Here is a 25,743-nt window from a genome sequence, read left to right as displayed (position 1 = left end):
CATGATTTTTTGTCATATTTTGTGGGAAAACCGAAGGTGCGTGAGTTGATCACTAGTGGTGTGTAAGGAAAAAAAAATGTAATGGCGGATTATATGTCATTATAATTTCAAACATATCATTAACTGCCATTGTTTTTTAATTAACGTATGCTGTACGATTCAGTGGAGTTGTCTCTTCTTTGTTTGAAACTTACCCAGACACATTCACCCACCCCCAGGAACATTTTCGTTCAGTTTTGATAGCCATCGCTCAGAGCCTCAAACTTTGAGGGCACACAATTCGTAAAAAATGGACAAAATTTCGGGAAATCGGCGGGACCTTAGTACTGCTCGAATCTTGGCGGGGGTGCGTGGACTCGGTCACAGCCCGGGAGGTGGTGCGTGGCCTGAAAAGTTTGGGAACCGCTGCTCTACACCATCCAATATACCGTTCTGATCCACGCATCCACTTGAGTACACATGCCTCGCCATCCACTCAGCCACACACCTGTCCATCCATCCAGCCCTGCACACTTGTCTATCAGTGACCCAGTCCACTATTACCAACCAGTCCAACATCACGGGTCATTGCCAGACGTATATAGTGATTAAGGGAGACGCGGTTTGTTGCGACAGAAATATGTATGAAGCCCAGGTGAGTTGCTTTACCTGGCCGCCAGCTCGTCCACACTAACTCCCCTTCCCTTACACCCTCTCCCCTACCCAGCCTCCCCTCTACTCTACCCCCCTACAAACTTCCCCTCTATCTGCTTAACCCCCTCACAGATGTCACACAACCCAGTTTTCTACATCCCTTCGAACTCCCGCTAACTATGACCTTTACATTTCAGCCCGGAATCGTGCCAAATCTATTCTCCGACTTACCAAAACTTTTTTTAACAATAGAAAATGTCAACACCTTGCTTCTTCTAATTCTTCCCGTGACTTCTGGCATCTAGCCAAAAATATCTCCTCCAATTTCACTTCTTCCTCTTTGCCTCCTCTCCTTAACCCTGACGGCAGCAATGCCGTCTCATCTGTCTCTAAGGCTGAACTCTTCGCTCAAAATTTCTGTAAGAACTCCACCTTGGACGATTTTGGGGATATTCCTCCTACTCATCCCCCCTCTGACTCCTTTATGCCTGTTATTAAGATTCATCAAAATGATGTTTTCTATGCCCTCTCTGGCCTCAGTTCTCAGAAGGCTTATGGACCTGATGGAGGGCCTCCTATTGTCCTTTAAAACTGTGCTTCCGTGCTGACACCCTGCCTGGTCAAACTCTTTCGTCTCTGCCAATCAACATCTACCTTTCCTTCCTGCTGGAAGTATGCCTTTGTACAGCCTGTGCCTAAGAAGGGTGACCGTTCCAATCCCTCAAACTACCGCCCTATAGCTTTACTTTCCTGTTTATCTAAAGCTTTTGAATCAATCCTTAACCAGAAGATTCAAAAGCACCTTTCCACTTCTAACCTTCTATCTGATCGCCAGTATGGGCTCCGCAAGGGGCGTTCTACTGGCGATCTTCTTCCTCTCTTAACTGACTCTTGGTCATCCTCTCTTAGCCGTTTTGGTGAAACTTTCTCAGTTGCGCTAGACATATCGAAAGCCTTCGATAGAGTCTGGCACAAGTCTTTGCTTTCTAAACTGCCCTCTTTCGGATTCTATCCCTCTCTCTGTTCCTTTATCTCCAGTTTCCTTTCCGGCCGTTCTATCTCTGCGGTGGTAGACGGTCACTGTTCTTCCCCTAAACCTATCAACAGTGGTGTTCCACAGGGCTCTGTCCTATCACCCACTCTCTTCCTGTTATTCATCAATGATTTTCTTCCCATAACAAACTGTCCTGTCCACTCATACGCCGACGACTCCACTCTGCATTACTCAACTTCTTTCAATAGAAGACCCTCTCAACAGGAAGTACACGACTCCAGACTGGAGGCTGCAGAACGCTTAACCTCAGACCTTGCTAGCATTTCCGATTGGGGCAGAAGGAACCTTGTGTCCTTCAATGCCTCAAAAACTCAATTTCTCCACCTATCAACTCGACACAATCTTCCAAACACCTATCCCCTATTCTTCGACAACACTCAGCTATCACCATCTTCAACTCTAAACATCCTCGGTCTATCCTTAACTCAAAATCTCAACTGGAAACTTCACATCTCCTCTCTCGCTAAATCAGCTTCCTCGAGGTTGGGCGTTCTGTATCGTCTCCGCCAGTTCTTCTCCCCGCGCAGTTGCTATCCATATACAGGGGCCTTGTCCGCCCTCGTATGGAGTATGCATCTCACGTGTTGGGGGGCTCCACTCACACAACTCTTCTGGACAGAGTGGAGTCTAAGGCTCTTCGTCTCATCAGCTCTCCTCCTCCTACTGATAGTCTTCTACCTCTTAAATTCCGTCGCGATGTTGCCTCTCTTTCTATCTTCTATCGATATTTCCACGCTGACTGCTCTTCTGAACTTGCTAACTGCATGCCTCCCCCCCACCCGCGGCCCCGCTGCACACGACTTTCTACTCATGCTCATCCCTATACTGTCCAAACCCCTTATGCAAGAGTTAACCAGCATCTTCACTCTTTCATCCCTCACGCTGGTAAACTCTGGAACAATCTTCCTTCATCTGTATTTCCTCCTGCCTACGACTTGAACTCTTTCAAGAGAAGGGTGTCAGGACACCTCTCCTCCCGAGATTGACCTCTCTTTCGGCCACCTCTTATGATTCTTTTTTAGGAGCAGCGAGTAGCGGGCTTTTTTTTATTATTGTTTCCTTTTTTTGTGCCCTTGAGCTGCCTCCTTTGTTGTAAAAAAAAAAAATCCCTATCCTCCAATTTATGTCCTCCATCCATCCCTCATCCTGCCCCCTCACACCGCTGCTTACTAGGCCAAGCTATCCCCCTCCCCCCCCTTTCCCCTCTCTACTCCTCCCTTCCTTCTCCTCTTCCCTCCAATCTTCACACCACTGCTTCTTACACTAAACAACCCCCGTCCTCCCACCACTTCCTCCTCCTCTCCCCCCTTCTTTCTCCAACCCTCACACCGCTGCCTCTTATACCAAGCTAACCACCCCCTCTCCCTCCGCAGGTGCCGCCCACAGAACCCTAGAGGCAGATCAGCTGTGTCCCACCTGTCCTTACTTCCTGCCCACGTCCGTCGAGGTCACCACACCTGTGGGCATCCCGGCCAACCTCACCTGCGGCGTCAGGCAGCTCGGGGACAAGAAGGTGAGAGGGAGGAGGGGAAGGTGGCGCTGAGTTCACCTATTTGTTCGTGTGTACGAGCGAGAGTTCACCTAATAATTCCTGTTCTTGGGTGAGGAAGGGGAATAAGGAGAGAAGGTGGTAAGGAGATGAAGAGGCGACAGGAAGGTGAGAAGAGAGGAGAGAAAAGGAGCTCTGACTTCACCCATTCCTTTCTTATTCCTACTTTTCCTGTGTGTGGGTTGGAAGGAGGCAAAGCGAGGAGAGATCAGAGGAAATAAGGTAAGGAAAGGAGAAGAAAGAAGGTGAGAAGAGAAGAAAAAAAAGAGCTCAGATATAGCCTAGTCCTTCATTGTTGCTTGTTTTGTAAGGCGGGGAAAGGAAAGCCACGAGAAGGAGGTAAGTGGGGATGGGTGACGAGGGGAGAAGGGGAGGAGGAGTGTGAAAGAGAGCGTGGAGAGAGGGGAGGCAATGTGGAGTGAGAGGAAGGAAGAGCAGGGGAAGCAAGAACAAGAGGGATATGGAGTGTGGTGGTGTGGGTAGAAGAGGGAAAAAGCAAGAGGATGAGGAGGAGGGAAGATACTGGACTGAGAAAGTTAAAGAAAGTCAACGAAGGTGCTCAAACTTGGGAGACAGAATTTTGAGACCAGGGGGAGAGTGGCGAGGAAGAGAAAGGAAAAAGTTGCGTGGGTAGAAGGAAGAGAATGGGGAGAGAGGATGTTCGGGGAGAGTTATTAGGGGAAAAGGGCATGAGGGGAAGAGGAAGAGGGGGGGGGGGGGTCGGCCACTAATTCAATAGAGCAACACAAATTCCTTTCTTTGCTGCAGGATCGCGGGACAAAGGCCACCTCGGGCTGGTTGGCTTCTTTTATTTTTATTTTTTCTTGTTTGTGACATTTTCTACCTTTATTTTTTTTACTTATTCTTTTCTTTTTGGTGACAATTTTCTTGCTTTTCTCCTCTTTTGTTTTTACTTTTGTAGTCTTCATCTTCATTTCTCCTTTTAGAGCTCTTTTTTTGTTTCTATTTACAGTAAAAGTCTTTTCCATTATTTTTTTTTCCAATTTTCCTTTTTTAAAATTTTTACTCTATTTTTACTTATTTACTTTTACTTTTTACTCATACGTTTTCCTCTTCTAGCGAAAAACTTTTCCTTTTTTTTTTCTTTAGTCATAAATGATTCAAGTGACTTTACGTTATACTCTTCAGAGTTTATCTTTCATGATGTGTGTATATCTTTAAGTATCCTCATGAGTCTAGATTTACTGACTTTTCTCTTCATTTCCCCTCCGCCCATCAATTCCTCAACCTATCTGACTTTATGTAAGTTAACCTTCATATCGTTTTTCCCACCCATTACTTCCACCCACGCCTCGGACCCTCAGCAGCGGGTTTGTGCTGGAAGATGTGTCCTGCTCCCTCGGCCTATTTTTTATATGATCCAATAAAGTATAGAGTAAATAAATGACAGCCAATGTGGAAGGCCATACGTTTCTTTGGAATATACGCTATTTAATTCTGCCCATTTCGCCGAAGCTCTGTTAAAATACTCATTTACCTATGCGAGTGTGTGAACCTAGCGACTTATTTAATATTTCTGCTTGCACGAGTTTCTGATTTTCTCACATTCCATCTCAATATATTTTACGATATTCATATATTGTTTGTGCACCGCATCTCCCCTTTTCGCCAATATTTATTATCAAAACTACTCATATATTTACTGTGTATCTTATTTTTGTCTTTCTTTTTTCATCTCTTTCTTTTCGATCTTGTTCGTGTTCATGCCTGTGTACCTGTCTGTCTAATAACTCATCTATTATCTGTCTCACTTCTTTCTTTGTCTTTATTTTCTTTCCTTTTCTCTTTCTTGTCTATTTTGTCCTTGTTCGTGCCTGTCTACCTGTGTATACTCATCTGTTTCTCGTCTACCTTCCTGCCTGTCCGTCTTCCTGCTCACATACCTGCCTGTCTAATCAAACATACACCTGCTCCTCGAGAGACGGATGGAGTGACGTTAATAGGGCAATGTGTGTGTGTTTGCGTTTTATATAACAATCAGCGTTGTATTGACTGCAGCGATTCTCTCTCTCTCTCTCTCTCTCTCTCTCTCTCTCTCTCTCTCTCTCTCTCTCTCTCTCTCTCTCTCTCTCTCTCTCTCTCTCTCTCTCTCTCGCACACAACATACATTTTCATTGTGCAAATCAACTGGCGGGTCGTGGCAGCCACTCACACACACACACACACACACACACACACACACACACACACACACACACACGTTAAATGGCAGAGTCAGATAATAATTTGGGTCTTGTAGATTATTCCCCAGTAACAATGTGGGGGAGCGGAGGGAGGAGGAGGAGTAAGAGGAGGAGGAGGAGGAAGTTGGTAGGGTTGAAGTTCAAGGAGATTAACCGGTTAGAGGTTCGTATCATATTGAGGCAAACTCAGAAGGGACAAAGGTGTAATTGGACGGTGTTGGCAAGGAGGAGGGGGAGGAGGCTGACTGGTTGTAGTGGCAGCGAGTAGAGAAAGGTAGTGTGGGAGAGGGATATTGGTTGAAGGAAACTGATGAAGAAAGAAAAGTGGAAATAAGGAAAAAGAGAGAAATACGAGAAAGGTGGTTAGTGGAGGTGGTGGAGGAGATAAATAAGTGGTGGAAGTAGTTGAGGATTAGAAAGTGGAAGAGGAGGATGCTGGGTACTTAGTGTCCGGGAGATAAGTGGAGATCAGTAAGGAGATAGTGTGGATAACAAATAGGGGGATCAAGGTAGCGTGGGGAGGCGGCTTTACCTGATGGGCCTTCCAGGGACGCTGTCAGACAAATGGGGGGAAAGGGGGAAAGGGGGAGGAGGGGAAAATGAGGAGCTGCTCAGGGTGATTTAGGGGACAGCGTTACAACCTAATGGGGTTGAGATAAGGGGTTTGATTGCCTATCAGGGTATTAGACACGACCCACGAGCACGTTATAAAACAGTGGTTGAAAGGAAGAGGAGGAGGAGGGAATTGCTGGATTATGAGAAGGAAAAGAAGGGAAAAGAGAAGGGAGAAGATGTGAAGGAGAGTAAAGGACAAAAAAGGGGGATTAGGAAAATGTAAAAGATGTCCTGGAATAATCAGGGAAGACAACAAGAGGAATAAGGAGATAGAGGAGGAGGAGGAGATAGAGGAGGAGGAGGAGGAAGAGGAGGAGGAGGAGAAAGAGTACTAGTATGATCGGGAGTAAAATGAATAAGAGTGAGTTAAATAAGAAAACTAAAGGAGAGAAAATGAAGACAGACAGAAGAGAAAAAGAATGAAAAAAGATAAAGAAAACCAAAAAAGGAAGATATTGAAAATAAAAAGGAGATAAGTTAAAAACCAAAGAAAAAAAAACAGGAAATAAGAATATTAAATTAAGAAAAGAAGCAAAACGAAGAAAAGAAAAACAGACAAAGAAAGCCATGAGCCAGAGAGCGAAAGAACCAAAGGAAAAGACAAGAAAAGAAGAAAAGAAACAGAACCCGAAGTCCAGGAGTAAGACGAGGCGAGGTCACACTTTGAGACGAAGAAGTAGTGGGCAAAACCTTTACCTCAAGAGCTTCACGTCTGTCTGTCAGGCCCCGCCACGCCCGTGACCAGCACCAAGGGGGAGCAGCACAACAGCCTGGCTCCCCACGCCCTTGTCATGCCCACACACAAGACCTCAACTTCCTTCTTCATTCCTCTTTTATTTCCTCATATTCTTTTTTTTATCTTCTTGTCCTCCTCTTATCTTTTACCTCACCTATTTATTCCCTCCTTCATTTCCTCCTGTTCTTTTTCTTAATCTTATCGTCCCCTTATTTTCTTCATCCTATTTTCCTTACAATCTATCTATGCTCTTTATTTTTTTTTCTTACTTTCATCTCTACGTGTGGATTGAACTGAGCCAAAGAAAGGAAAAGAGGGAAAGAGAAGGAAGGAAAAATGAAGAAAAGAATGAAGGGCAGAAGTGTTTTTAGTAGACATGATCATAAAAAGTGGAACATGAGTGAAGTGAATGGATATGGCGGCTGAAGAGAGCAAGAATGAAAGATAGTGAAGGAAGAGATGGAATGGAAAGGGCAGATGGATTGGAAAAAAGATCGTTAGCAGAAAGTGAATGAAGGAGGAGAAAGTTGGGATGTAAAGGACAGAAATGAACTGAATAAGAGATAGAGGGAAATTATGATGTGGAATGGTTAGAGACATGGAACGAAGGGAGGGACAAAAGGTGAAAGGAGGAAAAGGAAGGGAAGCAAGGATAGACAGAAGACGAAGGAAATGGTAGAATGATAAAGAAAATAATATAAAAGAAAGCTAGGAAGGACGGCAAAAAATATTAATGAAGGAAGAAATTAAAGGAAGGAAATAGAAAAGTATAACGAAAAGAAAAAAAACTAATGAAAAATGAGAGGGAAAGGAAAGTATGGATGGACTGAAGGAAAGAGACGATAAAGAAAAATGTAAGATAAAAACACGAAATGAGAGAGAGAGAGAGAGAGAGAGAGAGAGAGAGAGAGAGAGAGAGAGAGAGAGAGAGAGAGAGAGTCTGGGACAATAATAAAGGAATTACTGTAAATCACATAGTGTAAGGTGGGATGAGAAAGGAAGTAATGGAGAAGGCAGGAAGAAAGGAGGAAAGAGGAAGGAAAAAAAGAAAGGAGGGACTTGAAGGAAGGGAAGAAGGAAATAAAAAAAGGGACGACATACGTAGTTAGAAATGTAAAAGAAGGGGCAGGGAAAACGAAGAAGAAAAAAAGCGGAAGAAACAAACGAATGAACGAACAATCAAACGAAGGAATGAAGGAAAAAAAACAAAGCAACAAAGCCTTTTTTTTTACATCTTTTTGTTGCCCGTGAGTTGCCCTCTGTGCTGTAAAAAAAAAAAAAAAAAAGAGGGATTACGCATATCAAGCTGGTTGAAGGCGAGTCTGTGGTGGTGAGTAAAATCTAATAACAACGTTTAAGCTTAGAAAAATAGTAATGAAATGGAGTGTGGTGATGGAGAAAATAAGAATAGAGAATAGAGAATAGAGTTAACGAAAGATGTTACTGGCAAGAAAATGATGCTGGGAAAGGCTGTAGGTGTAGCACTGGAAGTAAAATAGCCTATCCCAATGTTTGAAATAGGGAATAAAGTTTTCATTCTCACTATCAAAACCACGACCACATTCTTCAGTAAACATCCCTTCGACTGCCATCATCATCTTCCTTTCAGCATCATCACCACTACTGCACTATTCACCCAGCATCTAATCTAAACGAACATCGCCATCACCTTCATTTCACACTTTCATTACCATCTTCACTCAACATACATCCCTACAGGCACTTTACGCACACTGACACCACCATCACAATCACCATTCACCATCAAAATTCATCCTCATCCCCATTCTCCTCCTCCTCTTCCTCCTCCTGCTCCTCCTCCTCCTCCATCACTATTACTAAGCCTAAAACAAAGCTAGATAGAAGGAAAAGAGAAAAACTGATGGTGGCAGTCAACTCGGTCGAGAGACGGATTAAAAAGCTCAAATAAAATAAAACAAAAAAACTCCCCGCCGACGCAGTGCTCCGATATAAGCACAAATAGAAAGAAAAAGTAATGTTCGTGTTTAATACCAGCGTTGTAAAAAAAAAGGTGTTTAATCTCTTAATTCCCTCCCTCTCCATCCTCTTCCTCCTGCGCCTCGTTATGTCAGGCAAGTGTGTGTGCTGAGGGGAAGGCGGTAATCGTTCTGTACTCTTACTTTCTCCTCTTGGTATCTTCCTCTTACTTCATGTTCCTCTTATTTCCTTTTCCTCTTACGCTCCTTTCTTTTCTTTTCCTCTTACTTCTACTTTCCTTTCCTTTTACATTATTTTTCTTATACTTTCTTTTCCACTAATTTGCCATTTCTCTTACTTCCTTCCCTTCTTACTTTCTTTCTCCTGTTAGTCCTTTTCCTCTTGTTTTATTTTTCCTCTGTTTTCCTTGTCCTCTTACTACATTCATCATCTTTTTTCCATAATTTTCCTTTACTGATTGTTCACCTTTGTTTTCTTCCCTATCTCTCTTCTATCTGTCTTTTTTCCCTCTTCCTTCTGCGTCTGCATTCTCCCCGCGCCTCCTCGCTGCCTCTCAGCCTCCACACCTCCTCTGTAGCGGCTTGAGCACGAGGCGACCCAAGACATCCTCTGCTCCTCTTTTATCTCCACTACTTCATTTTTCCTTTTACCTTTTTCTCTCCTCTCATTTTCTTTCTTTCCTTTCATCTACCGGTTTCCGTAATAACTGAAGACAACCAGCTTTATTATCTCTTTTTTACGGATTCTTTCTTTTAATTTTAGGCTGCACCGTCTTATATTCCTTTCTTCTAATCCTTTCTCAATTATTATATTTTCCACAAGGTCTCTATAGATCTTTATTTGTATCCGTAGTAACGAAAGACAGCCAAAAATCTTTATTATTTATTCCAGTCGAAAGGTATTTTTATCTTTTTCTCATCCCTCCTCTTCCACTTTTTTTTTAGTATAATCTATCTCCACATGTCTTCCTCCTTTTACTCGCTTCTTCAGTCACCAAAAAGTCACTATTTTTCTTCATGTTTTTTTTAAATCTATTAATATCCCAGTCTTCAACCTATCATTCTATCGCTTTTCCAGACTCCTAATTATTTCCTTTCCCTTTACTTTCCATTACGTTTCTTCTCCATTTACGACAAAGAATATATACAGGAAGTTAATTTCCTTACCAACACTCCCATTTAATTTCCTCTCTGACAGTGTAGGTAAGTATTTATGTTCTCATATTTTCTCCACAAGGATTTCTTAACATGAATACTAACTTCAAAATATGAACGTACCTTCCTAAGACTTTTAGCTCAGAACTAAAAATACATTAATTGATAAATACACGAAGAAACATGAAACATCAGACGGACGCACAAGACACATATAGATAATTATACATGACACTGATAACAAGACGTACATGAAATAGATTAAAAAAAACGTTGTAAATAAATAAAGATACACATATTATATAATTAAATGAAATACATACATCAAAGAGAAAATACCATTTAATAGAAGATACACATAAAATAATTTGCAAAAAACAGACATACACATAACATACAAGGCAACAGGTAAATCAGGAGAGGAGGAGGAAAGCCCAGCAGAAGGCGAGCAAAGAGAAAGAGAAGAGAAAGGAGGGGGTGAAGAGAGGGGAAAGGGAGGGGTAAAAGGGAAAGGGTGGGGGAAAGAAAGGGAAGGAGAGGGGAAAGCAGGTACGAATCGGAGAAGAAAAGGAAGGAAGGGAAGGATCAATGGAAGGAAGAAGGGTGAGAGGAAGGGAGAAAAAGAAGGGAGAAGGGAATGGGAGGTAGGAGAGAGAGTGTCGGGAGGGAGGTGAGAGAGATAGAGGAAGTGAGAGAGGAAAGCAGGGTAGGAGGAGGGGAAAGAGAGGGAGAGTTAGATCAAGAGGAGGAAGAGGGGTGGCGAGGGGGGACAGGAATGTAAGAGGAAAGAAGGGGAAGATGAGAGGGGGGGGGGGGGAGGGGCAAATAAGGGTCAGTGTGCAATGCTCTCAAACGTGACCAAAATCCTCCTTAAGCTGACTTTACCAACGCTGTCTTAAGACAGGAGGAGGAGGAGGAGGAGGAGGAGGAAGAAGAAGAAGAAGAAGAAGAAGAGAAAGAAGAAATGGAGGAGGAGGAGGAAGAGAATAAAAACTAGAAACAAACGATGAAGGGAAAAATCAGACAGATAAAGAGAATATACGAAAAAAAAGAAGAATGAAGATTAAACAGGAGAAGAAACATGGAAACATGGATATGTAGGCAACAGAAAGCCTATTGGCTCATTACGAGGTTGCCCGCTTTGGTGATTTAATCTGCTCGACAGCCACTTGGGGCCTGGGGAGCAGATGAAAGCACCTCGACATTGAGGAGCAGATGAAAGCACCTCGATATTGAGGAGCAGATGAAAGCACCTCAATATTCAGTTTACTCCCGACGCAGCGAAGTGACGGTCGATTCTATATTTGAAGGACTTGCTAGTATTCGCATTTACTACTTCTGAAGGAAGATTGTTCCAGTGACGGATGACTCGGCTTGAAAAGAAACTCCTTCCGATGTCTGTGTTACATCGACTAGACTGAATAGGTAAACCGTTATTTCTAGTTTTTAGGTTGGTTTGCAGTTCAAAGAATTTGGAGTAATCGACGTTATTGACTTTTTTCAGATACTTGAAGACTTGAATCATATCCCATCGTAGGCGTCTTTTCTCCAATGTAAGGAGATTGAGTCGCTTGAGTCGCTCCTCGTACGGGTGAGCCCTTAAGGTTGGTATCATCTTCGTGGCGCGTCGTTGAATCCTTTCCAGTAAACCAATGTCCTTTCTGCAATTAGGAGACCAGAACTGTACTGCATACTCGAGGTGCGGCCTTACCATGGAATTATACAAGGACAGCATCACGTCTGGCGTTTTACACTCGAAGTTCCTCGCTATGAACCCGAGTATAGTGTTGGCTTTGTTGTATGCTTTTTTACAGTGATTCGCGTGTTTCAGGTCACTGCTGATAGTGACTCCAAGATCCTTTTCCTCCTGCATCGCTTGCAGAGGTCTCCCATTGATGATGAATGTGTGGTTACTATTTCTGGACCCAATGTGCATGACTTTGCATTTGTCAACATTAAAGGACATTTGCCATTTTTCCGACCATTCGACAATGAATGATTTCGCAGTCGGTTTTTGTGAGGATCTTTAAACCCACCTTGGTGTCATCAGCAAATTTCGATATTGTGGATTTCAGTCCTGATTGAAGGTCGTTGATATATATGATGAAGAGAATGGGTCCCAGCACTGACCCTTGAGGCACTCCACTAGTGACTGAAAGCCAATCGGAAGGCTGTCCGTTGAGTAGTACTCGTTGTTTTCTGTCGGTGAGCCAATCGCTTATCCACGCGATCAGATTGTCTCCAATGCCCACCTAGTGCAGTTTCATAAGGAGTCGCTCGTGCGGTACCTTGTCGAAGTCTTTCTGAAAGTCCAGATATATAACATCACTGGGGATGTGGGCATCCCAGTTCTTATATATACCTTGGAAGAAGTCTAATAAATTCGCTAGGCAGGAGCGCTTGTTTCTGAAGCCATGCTGGGTGTCGGAGATTACATTATTGTCTTCTAGAAACTTAACAAGTTTGTCTCTAATAATCTTTTCGAGTATTTTTCCTGCCACTGATGTCAAACTTATGGGCCTGTAGTTTAATGCAACGCTTTTATCTCCTTTTTTGAAAATCGGTGCTACGTTCGCCATCTTCCAGTCTTCCGGGACCTTGTTCAATTGAACAGACTGGTTGAATATGTTAGTAAGTGGCTGAAGTATTTGTTGTTTAAGCTCTTTTAATAACCGCGGGGACAAACCGTCAGGTCCTGTTGTTGAAGAAGGAAAAGGAGGAGGAGGAGGAGAAGAAGAAGGTAGGAAGGCTACTACGACTTTTAAGGAAAAGTAAATGTAGGAGGCGTAAATGTGGAGGCAAAAGTGGAGACGAAGATGGAGGAGAACGAGGAGGTGGAAAGGGAACCACGTAATGAGAGAGAGAGAGAGAGAGAGAGAGAGAGAGAGAGAGAGAGAGAGAGAGAGAGAGAGAGAGAGAGAGAGAGAGAGAGAGAGAGAGAGAGAGAGAGAGAGAGAGAGAGAGAGAGAGAGAGAGAGAGAGAGAGAGGAGAGAGAGAGAGAGGAGAGAGAGGAGAGAGAGAGAGAGAGAGAGAGAGAGAGAGAGAGAGAGAGAGAGAGAGAGAGAGAGGAAGGAAGGAAGACAAGATGAAGAAGGAGAAAACTATGGAAGGAAGGAGGAGGAAAGGAAGAAGGAAGGAAGGAAGAGAGAGAGAAGGAAAGAAAGGAAGGAAGGAAGAGAGGAAGAGGAGAAAGATATGAAAGAAAAGGAAGGAAGGAAGGAAGGAAGGAAGGAAGAGAAGTGGAAGGAAGAGAAATGAAGATGTAAGAGGAAGGAAGGAAGGGATGAAGGAGGAAGAATAGAGACAATATGAGGAGGAGGAGGAAGAAGAAGAACAAGAGAAACAAGAAAAAACAACAACAAGAGGATAAGATAATGATAGGGAACTGGGGTAAAAAAAAAAAAGTAGGAAGAGCAGATGCGAGAATAGGAAACGAAAGAAAAATTGAAGGGAACAAAAAAAAGAAAAGGAAGAAGAAAGCAAGCAGAGAAAGGGAAGAAAGTAAAGTCGAAGAGAGATATAGAAAGGCAAGATTGAAAGAATACAAACTGAAAGAAATATGGAACTAGAGAGAAGGCGACAGAGAATGAATGGAGGGAAGGAGGAGGGGGGAGAGAGATGAAAGGAAAGGCTGAAGAATGTGAGGAAAGACGAAGAGAAGAGAGAAGGAAGAGAAGGATGTGGAAGAGGAAGAGGAGGAGGAGAAGAGAAATCAGAGAAAAATGTGTCTGGAATGGTTGAGAAGAGAAAAAAAAAAAAAAAGAAGAAAGGATGAAAGAATCGAGGAAGGAGAAGGAAGAAAAGAGTAAGAGTGAATAGATGGAAATAAGTTATGAGAAGAAAAAAACAGAAAAGGAGGGAAAAAGCGTAAAAAGTTAATCTCTCTCTCTCTCTCTCTGATACTCTTCCTCCAATCTCCAGCCTCTTTTTCCTTCCTCTTATCTCTCGTGTCTCCTTCCTCTCAATATCCTTCCTCTTGCTCTCAAACTGACTTTCCTCTCACTCTCTCCATTCCTCCTCCTCCTCCTCCCATTCATTCCTTTACGTATATTCCTCCATTGTTTACCTATCTACCCTCCCCCTCCGTTCCTCCCTTCCCGCCATCTTGTTTTCTCTCCATTTCTCCATCATCTCCTCTACTGCTTCCAACCTCCTGCTTTATCCATCTCTTTTTTATCCTCTCTCTCTCCCTTCCTTCTGTTCGCACTTACTCCCTTAACAGTTTCTCTCTCATTCCTCCTTCGCTTTCCTTCTACCTTGGAACATCACATCTTTCTCTTGCGTCTTTTTTTCTGTCCCATCTTCTTTTCTCCTCTTTTCATTGCTATTCTTCCCATCCCCTTCTATCTCTCATTTCCTCCCCCTTCCTCCCAACACATTCATCATTTTTCAACCTTGTTCTTACCTCTCTATTCTTCTCTCCCTTACTTTTTTGCTTTTCTCTTCCACCACACTTTCCTACCTCCTCCTCCTCCTCCTCCTATTCCAAGCTTTCTTCCGCCTCCCTTTTCATCCCTTTTCACACCACATTTCTTTCCTCCTTTTCCGCCTTTCACCAGCAGCGCCCACCTTCCATTCACCTCCCCCCTCCTCCTTCCCCTCTTCTTTGGCTTCTCCTACTGTCTCTCTGCCGCTTCCTTGTCACTTATCACCTCCCTCCTGTCCTCCTCCTCTGAACTTGCCTCCCTCCGTTCGTACCTCACTTCTTCCCTTTTTCCTTTATGCCCTCCGTCTTTTCTTTACTTAGTGTATTCGCTTCTCCTTCCCTACTCTCCCTCACCTTTTCTTCAAACCTCCTTTTCTTTCAAACTTTTCCTTCTTTCCCCATTGCAACATTCTCACTCCTATAGACTTCTTCCTTTCATCTTTCTCTTCCTCCCTCTTTCTCTCCTTCTCTCCACTCTTTTACTTCTCTCCTTCTCTCCGCTCCTCCGTACCTCCATTGGCCTCTCCTCCACACTGAGTCAAAAAACTTCAAAGAATATCCAGCAAACGTGAATTTTTCAGAGAGAGAGAGAGAGAGAGAGAGAGAGAGAGAGAGAGAGAGAGAGAGAGAGAGAGAGAGAGAGAGAGAGAGAGAGAGAGAGAGAGAGAGAGAGAGAAAGAGAGCACCGTGATAGAGAGAGAGAGAGAGAGAGAGAGAGAGAGAGAGAGAGAGAGAGAGAGAGAGAGAGAGAGAGAGAGAGAGAGAGAGAGAGAGAGAGAGAGAGAGAGAGAGAGAGAGAGAGAGAGAGAGAGAGAGAGAGAGAGAGAGAGAGAGAGAGAGAGACTTACAAAGATTTACAAAAAAAATCAGACCACACAGACCCCATGGTCCAGACTAGGTGGTCTGTCCGTAAACCTAAGTGATTCTACATTAATCAGATGGCTCTAAAACGTTGCATTTCTACTCTAATTGATATTAAGTTCAATGAAGTGTCGGTCGAGCTTGTTTTTAAAGGAGTCAATCGTGTTACACTGGACCACTGAAGGTGGGAGCTTATTCCATTCTCGCACTACAACGTTGGTGAAGAAAAATTTGGTGCAGTCTGAATTTGCTTGTCTACATTTGAGTTTTATGCCATTGTTCCTCGTTCGCAAAGTGTCATCGATCATAAACAATTTTGATCTGTCTACATTCGTGAAACCATTAAGTATTTTAAAACATTCGATCAGTTTTCCTCGGAAGCGGCGTTTCTCAGGAGAGAACATTTTAAGGGTGGAAAGCCTTTCTTCGTAAGATTTGTTGCGCAAGCAGGAGATCATTTTTGCGGCCCGACGCTGAACACCTAATTTAACAATGTCCTTTGCATGGCGGGGAGACCAAAACTTTACCGAATATTCCAAGTGGGGTCTGACTAAACTATTGTAGAGCGGAAGTATTACATCTTTTTTCTTGAATAAAAAGTTTCTTTTAATGAAGCCCAACATTCTGTTCGCTTTATTTGCTGCATCGAAACATTGATGTGAGAATTTGAGGTTTGACGCGATTTTGACCCCCAGGCCCTTAACGCATTGAACGCTTGTGAGTGTAACGCCGCCCATTTCGTAATCGAACTTCTTATTTCTTGTTCCAACTTGAAGGACCTGGCACTTGTCTTCGTTAAAGGGCATCTCCCATCTTTCAGACCAAGCTCAAATTTTGTGCAAATCCTCTTGGAAGCTTTGCCTGTCTTCGTCAGTGAGAACCGAATTCCCAATCTTTGTGTCGTCTGCAAATTTACTAATGCGATTATTGTGTCCAACATCCACATCGTTGATGTAAATAATGAAGATCACTGGGCCAAGAACCAAACCCTGAGGGACGCCACTACTGACCGGTGCCCACTCTGAGTTAAATCCGTCAATCACCACTCTTTGTTGTCTGTTGCTCAACCAATTCGCGATCCATTGGCTTACTTGACCGTCAGTACCTATTTGCTGTAATTTATAAAGTGATTTATGATGTGGTACTTTATCAAACGCTTTCTGGAAATCAAGATAGACTACGTCCAATGATTTGGTTACGTCATAAACTGAGAAGAGGTCGTTATAAAAGGTCAATAGGTTTGATAGGCAGGATCTTTTGTTACGGACGCCATGTTGTGAATCCCCAATTAATGAGTGGCTTGCAAGGTAACTCACAATTTTGTCTCTAATTATGCTTTCAAGTAGCTTACCTACAACTGAAGTTAGACTAATGGGTATGTAATTAACTGGTATTTTTTTGTCTCCTTTCTTAAAAATCGGTGTCACGTTAGCCTTTTTCCAATCCGAAGGGACGATGCCTTGTCGCAAGGACATATTGAATACGGTAGTGAGGGAGGAGACTATTTCGCTCTTTGTATCTTTAAGCAGTATAGGATATACTTTATCGGGTCCGGGACTTTTATTTGTTTTAAGTGATTGGAGAGCTTTAAGGACTTCATCAGTTGTTATTTCAAAATTAGGCAATGCATGCTCGAGATTTACATTAGTATGGTGCTGGTGGTAGTGGGAGGAAGACTGTTAGTATTAAACACCGAGAAAAGTAACTGTTTAAGAGGTTTGTAATGTGTTGGCTGTCAGTCACTAGTGCACCGTCGCTGTTTTTCAAAGGTCCAACTCCACTTCTCATCGCTTTTCTGTTGTTTATGTAAATGAAGAAGGATTTCGGATTATTTTTACAGTTGGCTCCAATATTTTCTTCATACCTACGCTTTGCCTGACATACTAATCTTTTTACTCGTCGCCTGGTATCATGATAAAGGCAAATGTTTTCAGGCGTGCTTTGTTCTTTCTTTAACCTGTAAGACAATTTTCTCTCCATGACTGAGTGTTTAATTTCGCTATTAAACCAAGGTAGGCTTTTATTAGTGTTATTTCGCTTCTCGCACAAGGGGACGAATGTGTTCTGCTGACTTTTAAAGCTTAGCCAGGCTTCCTCTACATTGCCGTCATCTGATAGTTGTATTTCTGTTAGTTTTTTGTCGGATTTCTACGAAGTTAGCTCTTTTGAAATTGGGCACCTTTACTTTATTTTCACTCACTGATGTTTGAGCTCTAATGTCGACGCGTACTAATTTATGATCGCAGGAACCGAGGTGTTCTCCTACCGTGACATTACTGACTATGTTATCTTGGGTCGTTATAACAAGGTCGAGTATGTTATTTTGTCGAGTTGGTTCAGAAACCATTTGGCTTAGATAATTTTCTTCTAAAAATTCGATCATTCTAAGTGACTCACCTTCTGTACCTGACAGTGTCGCCCAGTCGATATGGGGGAGGTTAAAGTCTTCTAATATCAGTGAGTCGTTGTTATTAAGTGACTGCCTTAAAACGCTGTACATTTCAAGGTCGTCATCGAGTGATTGCCCGGGAGGCCTGTAGCACAAATGTTCAACGTTACTGTCTCTTGATGTTTTTCAGTGGGTTGCAAACAGCTTTTGACAAAGGGCGACGCCACCGCCTCTGCGGTTTACACGATCTTTCTTGAAGAGTCTGTAGTCATCTGTGTTGTATTCGGAACTTAAATCAATATTTGTGGTGTCGATAAATGTTTCGGTTATAGCAATTATGTCAATATTTTCTGTTAGAGCAAAACATCTCAGCTTATCAAACTTGTTTCATAGGCTACGCGCATTGAAACTAAGGATTTAAGTTATCTAGAGGCTTGGTAATAGAGGTGGTGGTACTTGCGGGATCACGGTTACGAGTTTGTTGCGGTGCATGGCGTCTATTTACACGAGAGAAAGAGAGAGAGAGAGAGAGAGAGAGAGAGAGAGAGAGAGAGAGAGAGAGAGAGAGAGAGAGAGAGAGAGAGAGAGAGAGAGAGAGAGAGAGAGAGAGAGAGAGAGAGAGAGAGAGAGAGAGAGAGTCAAGGAGATACCCAACCCAACGCCTTTCTCCTGTCTCTCTCTCTCTCTCTCTCTCTCTCTCTCTAAGTCTTGAGTCATCGGAGGAAAAAAGGAAATAAAATTTGTTCTTTTCGAAGAGCAAATATAGACGTGTCTTTTTCTCCTTTTCCTTTGTTTCTCTTTTTTCTTTATCCCTTTTCCTTTATATTTTTGGCTTCTGTTTAAATGCATCTGCCTGTCTGTCGATGTATCTGTCTGTCGATCTTAAGATCTGTCTATCTCTTGGTCTATGAATATAGTTATGAATGTTATTGTCTTTGTATATATCTAAGTGTGTTATTCTATATATCTACCTGTCTATGTTCATTTATTTTATCAATCTATATCTATTGACCAATTCTTCTCTTACACCTTTTTACTTTTCATATTCTTATTTTATTCTACTTATTTTGTTTTATCACTGTGTGTGTGTGTGTGTGTGTGTGTGTCTGTGTGTCTGTGTGTGTGTGTGTGTGTGTGTGTGTGTGTGTGTGTTAGGTGAACGTTGAGTTATTCTCGGTAATGCAGGAGGGAAGGGGGATAAGGAGGTAAGGGAGGGAAGAAGGAGATAAAAAAGATGGGGAAGAGGAAAGGTATGGGGAAGGAGGAGGAAGCAGGGTGAGGAAAAGTTAAATAAAGCAGAAAAGGGAATGGCATATCAAACCATGGCCGGGTGAGTGGCAGAAAGGAGGAGGAGGAGAAGGAGTAGGCAATAGGAAAGGAAGGAAGGAAGACGAGGAGGAAGAAGAGAATGAAGGAGGGGAATAGGGGAAAAAATAGTAACAGGCACTGAAGGAAGGAAATAGGCGCTAAAATAGAAGCAAAAGAAGGTAAAAGGAAAGAAAGGTAGGGAAGGAAGATTGCTCGACCAGAAATGGGAAACAAAAAAGAAAAGAATACTTGCTCACGATGAGCATAAGACAGGAAATATAAAGAAAGGGGATGATGAAGAAACAATGAGAGAGAGGAGAGAAGAAAGCCTACGAAAGAGAGGTAAAGGGAGATAATGAAGAAGAAAGAATAGGGGAGAGAGGAGGAAAGAGATGGAATGTGAAAGAGTAGAAAGAGATGAAGGAAATGTAACAAAAACAAGGAAATGGAGAAGGGGTAGGGGATGAAAGGGAACAATCAGTGATAAATAAAGAAGGAAAAGATATAAAGAGAGGAGAAGGAAGAGAGGAGGGAAGGATCAAAGAGGAGAGTAAAGGGAGATGTGCCATACGCCCTTCAGTCACCCTTGCACCTGTCCCCTCCACAGGTGTGTTGTCTCCTGACGTACCTTTGTGTTGAGCCAACTAGCAGGCAGTGAAAAGGATGGTGATGACCGACAAACAATAAAAAAGGACTAATGGTGAAAGTGATCTATATTGCTACGTCTTCCTGCCCCTTCAAGCGTGTCCCTTCCAGACGGCCATACTTCACGCCACTCTTCCTGATGAAGCCACTTGTCACCTCCAACCTCCTCTTCCTCCTTCATCTATACATCCTCCTATTCCTCCTCCTCCTCCTCCAAGACGTATCCCGCTTTTCATGGTATTTATCACCTATCCCTGTTTCTCCTGCTTCTAAGTCCTCCTCCTCCTCCTCCTCCTCCTCCTCCTCCTCCTCCTTCCGCTTTATATTTTCTGTTGAACTCTTTCCTTTTTTTTTTTCTCATCTCTTATCTCACAAATCCTCCTCCTTTTCCACCTCTTACCTAAATCTTAGAATACTATCGTTAAAGGTCCAATATAACTCCGGCGCCTTAATTTTGGTTTATTTTCTTCCAAACCTTCACAAAACCCTTTGTATACATATAATACATTAGTAAAAAGTGGCGGACAAATGCCACCTACCGTGTTCTAAAAAAAAGATAACCACGCGTGGTGGACCTGGTCTCACATGCGTGGCCTAATAGCTAACCAAGCGTACCATCGCTAACCAAGCGTACCATTGCTAATCACCCTAAAACAGCCCCGAGCCATTACTTAAGGTCATCCGGGGCCCCGGCCCTTTCAGCCCGAGCCCCGGATGACCTTGAGTCATGGCTCGGGGCTGTTTTAGGGCGGTTAGCGATGGTACGCTTTGTTAGCGATGGTACGCTTTGTTAGCGATGGTACGCTTTGTTAGCGATGGTACGCTTGGTTAGCGATGGTACGTTTGGTTAGCGATGGTACGCTTGGTTAGCGATGGTACGCTTGGTTAACGATTAGCCCATGCATGTGAGACCAGGTTCATCACGCGTAGTTATTTTTTTTTAGAACATGCAGCCCAACCTATTTGCCGGAGTGTTTTAGGGGATTCTGATAATTTACTCCCCGGAAATTACTCGTTTTCGTCTCCCCCCACTCGAAAACCCCGCATATCCACAGGTCCTCAAGCTTGTTGGGGGTAGAGGGTAGGTGGCATTTGTCCGCCACTTTTTACTAATGTATTATATGTATACAAAGGGTTTTGTAAAGGTTTGGAAGAAAACAGACCAAAATTAAGGCGCCGGAGTTATACTGGACCCTTACCCTATTATCATTCTGATTCACGTCCTTTTTCACTTCCTTTTAATCTCCCTCTATCCACTTTATATATATATATATATATATATATATATATATAGATATATATATATATATCTATATATATATATATATATATATATATATATATATATATATATATATATATATATATATATATATATATATATATATATATATATATATATATATATATATATATATATATATATATATATATCCCTCACCACACACCTCATCTGCATAGGTTCTCCTTCCTTCTCCTCTCCCTCTTCTTCCCACCGCCTCCCTCAGAAGTAGTAACACTTCAACAATAAAATGTACGGCATCAGGCAATTAAATTTTCTTACGCACTTACGTAAGTTAAGACGAGGAGGGAATGTCATAATGGAAATGGATTATGTAGCAGTGAAGCAGGCGACGTAAAGTGTGCCCCGGAGACCACTTCAGTCACCCCTTCAGAAACTCATCTCGTCTTTTTTTTTCGTGTGTAAACAGATGGAAGAAAACGGTGCCTTGGAAGCTTTATATTTTTTTTCTGGTGGAGTGATAACGCTCTCTCTCTCTCTCTCTCAGCACAGGCCTAAAGTAATTGATTCCACGCTTAATTATGAAGAACTTAATGAAGAGCAATAGCTCCCACGATTACAGGCCCCCCACCCCCCTCCAACCTATCCCCCGACTTCCAACACCCTATATGCCTGTCTTTTCTCACCCATCAACTCATTTCCTCACCCATCTAACCCAACCCACGACTTCCCACTAACCTCAGCCATCTCACGCACTAAACATTCATCCACCTACAAAGCACTTACATCCTACTACGTCTCTTTGTCATCCACTTCACACGTACTCGTCATCCACCTTCTCACCCATCTGATACACCTCGGCACATGTCTCTCCGTTGGGTGACTGCGTGGCAAGGGTGTGGCGGATGAGGAGGTGGAAGAAAGAGGGAGGAAGAATGGTGGTGGAGGGAGTGGAGAAAAATGAAAGTGGAGGGATAGATGGATGTGATAAAGGAAGTGGAGGAAAAGAGATAAAGGTGCTGTGGTGGTGGTTGAGGAAGTGGAGGAAAAGGTGGAGGTGGTGGAAGAGATGGATGAAGAGGTGATGGTATTGGCAGGGTGGTGGTGGATGAGGAAGTGGAGGTAGTGGAAAAAGTGGAAGGAGAGATGGATGTGGCGGTTGGTGGAAGGGTTGTGGTGCCGGAGAGGTGGGGGAAAATATGGAGGTGGCGGTTGAGTGATGGTGATAGTGGTGGTGCAGGAGGTGAAGGAAGAGGAAAAGGAGGTGGATATGCGGTGTCAAGCGCACACACACACACACACACACACACACACACACACACACACACACACCACTCCGTGGCGCAACTAATAGAGCGCTGCTCTGCCAGTCTTCACGGTCTGACAGGGCGGGGGTTCGAGCCCGCTCAGGCCGAATTCCTTATGTTGACTAGGAGTGGTTACTATCCCCCCTTGAGCAAGGGGGATGGGGTGTGTGGTGTCCTGGCTGAGTCTGAGTCTGAGGATGACCTCTGCACTTTTGTTGGTTACCGTCCTGTTAATAATGCCTAATAGCCTGTTAGCCCTATTCCACGCACTAATACTTTGCTTTCTTAGTTTTAGGTCAGAGCTCACTAACACTCCTAAATCCCTTTCACACACTGCTCTACCTATCGCTGTGGAGTCTAAACTATACCTGTGTAATGGGTTGCGTGTTCCTATACTTAGTACGCTACACTTGATGTTAAAATTCATCTGCCATTTCTCTGACCAAGCTGACAGTTTGTTGAGATCCTCCTGCAGTGCTCTAGCATCCTCCCTTGTCTTAATAGTGCGTCCTATTTTGGTGTCATCTGCAAATTTTCCTATGTCACTAGTTATCCCATTGTCTATGTCATTGATGTAGATAATGAATAAAAGCGGGCCTAAAACTGAACCTTGAGGAACCCCACTGGTAACATTACCCCATTCAGATTTTTTACCGTTAATGGTAACCCTCTGTTTCCCGTCCCTAATCCACGCCTTAATCCAATCAAATACCTTTCCTTTTACTCCATGAGCCCTGACTTTATTTAACAGTCTCTGGTGAGGTACCTTATCGAAGGCCTAACTAAAATCAAGATAAACTACATCATGGCTCTCATCATTGTCAGCTGCCTCGTATACTCTATTGTAAAAGGTTAAAAGATTAGTGAGGCACGAGTTTCCTTTAATAAACCCATGCTGTGAGTCGTTAATTAAATTCTGTATGTCAATATGGTCCATAATACTATCAGCTATTACTGACTCAAGCATTTTACCTATAACTGACGTCAAACTAATCGGCCTATTAGTTTTGCATAGAAGATTTGTCTCCCTTCTTAAATATTGGAATAATGTGTGCCTGCCTCCATGAAACAGGCACCACCCCTGTGTCTAGTGACTTCCTAAAAACTTCTGCTAGCTGCCCACTGATTTCAGTTTTACATTCCTTTATTACCCTGGGAAAAAGTTCATCTGGCCCTGGCGCCTTAGTGACTTTAAGTTTATCTATCTGTCTAATCACGAGCTCCCTACTTATGTTGATGTCGGTTAATCCTTCTACCTCTTCTCCCTTGTAGATTTGTTCTCCCTGAGGTATATCATCTAATCTTTCTTTAGTAAATACAGTTAAAACATATCTATTTAACGCCTTGCTCATTTCCTCATCTCTATCAATCAGTGATTCTCCTGACTTAAGCGGCCCTATCTTATCCCTAACCTTAGTCTTATAAAGCTGAAAGAAACCCTTTGGATTGATCTTTGCTTCCCTGGCAATTTTAATCTCATAATTACGTTTTGCTAAACGCGTGTTCTTCTTTACTGTTCTGGTTAAATCGTTGTAATTGTCCCATAGGTGAGTTTCCCCCCTCTTGATTCTAACATATAGTCTTCTTTTCCTTCCTATTTCAGTTTTTAGCATGTCTGTCATCCATCGCGGGTATTTACCTGTTGACCTGACTTCCCTGTGAGGTATAAACTGTTGCTGCCCTAGTTTAATCTCCCTGACCAGACTATTGTACTCACCCTACAAGCTACTGACCTGACTAGTGACCTCACCAGAGATTAACGCCCCTCCCTGCTCTGGGTCCTGACCTACATCTGATCTTACTCCCCTAATCCTTTGAGCTGGTTTCTTAACCCCTTGTAGTCCGCCTTCCTGAAGTCAGGTATTAATGTGTTCTTACTGCTGACTCTGTCCTCCCATTTAATATTAATCTAATTTCCTTATGATCACTATTACCTAATGAATCCCCAACCTCAATGTTGCTTATTATGTCCTCTCTATTAGTTAACAACAAATCCAAAATATTTTCTTCCCTCGTAGGTGTTCTAATTAACTGCTTAAGGAGACTATCCTGTATCACATCTAACAAATCCTGCGCCTCCTGGTCTCCTGATAAAGTATCCCACTCTATGTTCCTATAATTAAAACCCCCAATTACACACACCTGTAAAAGGGGTTGGCTACTATCCCTGTTAATTATGGGCGGTCTGCAAGGTACTCTTATGACAAGCTTCTCCTTCCTACCTATTGTTTCTACCCAGAGGGATTCTGTATTACTATCTACCTTGAATGAGTTGTTAATGACACACTTAAGATTGTCCCTGACGAAGAGTGCGACCCCACCCCCCTTCCTGCCTATTCGATCTTGGTGGAATAACCTATGCCCTTTAATCTCTAATTCCGGGAGAAAGTGTCTGTCTGCAGTATTTATCCATGACTCTGTGATCGCTATCATATCAAATTTCTCTACGCACGCCTTTCCCCGCAATAAATCTATCTTATTCCTAATACTTCTACTGTTTGTATAGTACACATTTAGACCTACCCCTTGCTTTACCCTGCAGCTGCTATCATTATTACTACATTTAATGTTCCCACTAGGTATTGGCATCTTCTTACCTATTCTATAAACCCCGCAGGGCCCCCAGTCCACGTTCAAGGGCATCAGACAAGATCTGAACTCCCCTCCTGTGAAAGGTGAACCCCGTCCCTCGGGTATAGGTGGTTCTTGCCAAAGAAACAGTTCCAGGTGTCGACAAATGTCCATCCATTGGCTTTGCAATAATCTGCCAACCTGCAGTTTAATGCAATAGCCCAGGACAGCCAAATCCCACCAACCCGCCGCCTTGGCAGAACCTCACACACCGCAGGAACACCGCCCTTGGACGTAACTCTTCGGAGAGCCTCCCTATAGCAACGCAGGAGCTGCTCAGTACCTAGCCTGCCTATATCGTTCCCTCCCACGCTCGGGCACACGATGGGCTTGACTCCCTCGCCTGACATGCACGTCTCAACCCTATCGCTGAAATCCCTAATCCCCGATAGGGACACGCACGGGTCCTATGCTTCCTATCACTAGCACAGAAGGCCCTATCTAAAAACCTGACCTGACTATCCCCAGCAACCAAAATGTTACCTCTAAGCAGGGATTTGTCATTTGCCCTCCTCTCCTTCACCTCCTGCACCTCCACTGCTTCCTCCTCCCTCGGCTCACAGAGAGCCTGGAAGGAGTTGCGGCACTCCACACTCACAGGATTGGTCCTCTTCAATTTTAGGCGGCTTCCTATGTTCTGAACTACCTGCCAGCTCCCATCTTGTGACGGTATACTATGTACATCGCCAGTCTGAGGACCTGATGAACGAAGGATTCGATTTTCCTTCCTAATGGCCTCCACAGGACTCCCCAACTCCACTATTCTCTCCAAGAGAGAATTCACCAACTTTACTGTACCCCCACTGGCCACGCCCCTACCCTTCACTGCACCACCGTCACTCATCCCACCAGACATGGTCAACCCAAGAGCTACCCACAGCACGTCTTAACACCTTGAGGACCTGAGGTGAACTGAAGACCTGAGGTGAACTGGAAGAAAGAGAAAACGGTGAAGAGAAAACCCGAGGGAGAAGGAAAGAAAGGAGAACGAGGTAATAAAAAAGTGTCGTTCGGGATATCCTGCAGGA

General features: G+C 43.3%; 1 protein-coding gene across 1 annotated transcript in view; it reads left to right on the top strand.

The window, feature by feature from the left end:
• The window catches only part of LOC127000174 (kin of IRRE-like protein 1), a 64,989-nt gene that overhangs the window by 1,511 nt on the left and 37,735 nt on the right, over positions 1 to 25,743 (top strand). Inside the window, exon 2 of the mRNA XM_050863566.1 lies at positions 3,061 to 3,200. Coding sequence (XP_050719523.1) covers positions 3,061 to 3,200 — 140 coding nt within the window. The remainder of the gene's footprint in view (positions 1 to 3,060; positions 3,201 to 25,743) is intronic.

Source organism: Eriocheir sinensis, chromosome 18 (genome assembly GCF_024679095.1).
Source record: "Eriocheir sinensis breed Jianghai 21 chromosome 18, ASM2467909v1, whole genome shotgun sequence".
NCBI classification, from domain to species: Eukaryota; Metazoa; Arthropoda; class Malacostraca; order Decapoda; family Varunidae; genus Eriocheir; species Eriocheir sinensis.
Note: the sequence above shows the minus strand (reverse complement) of the source record. Positions and strands in the feature narration are given on the sequence as shown.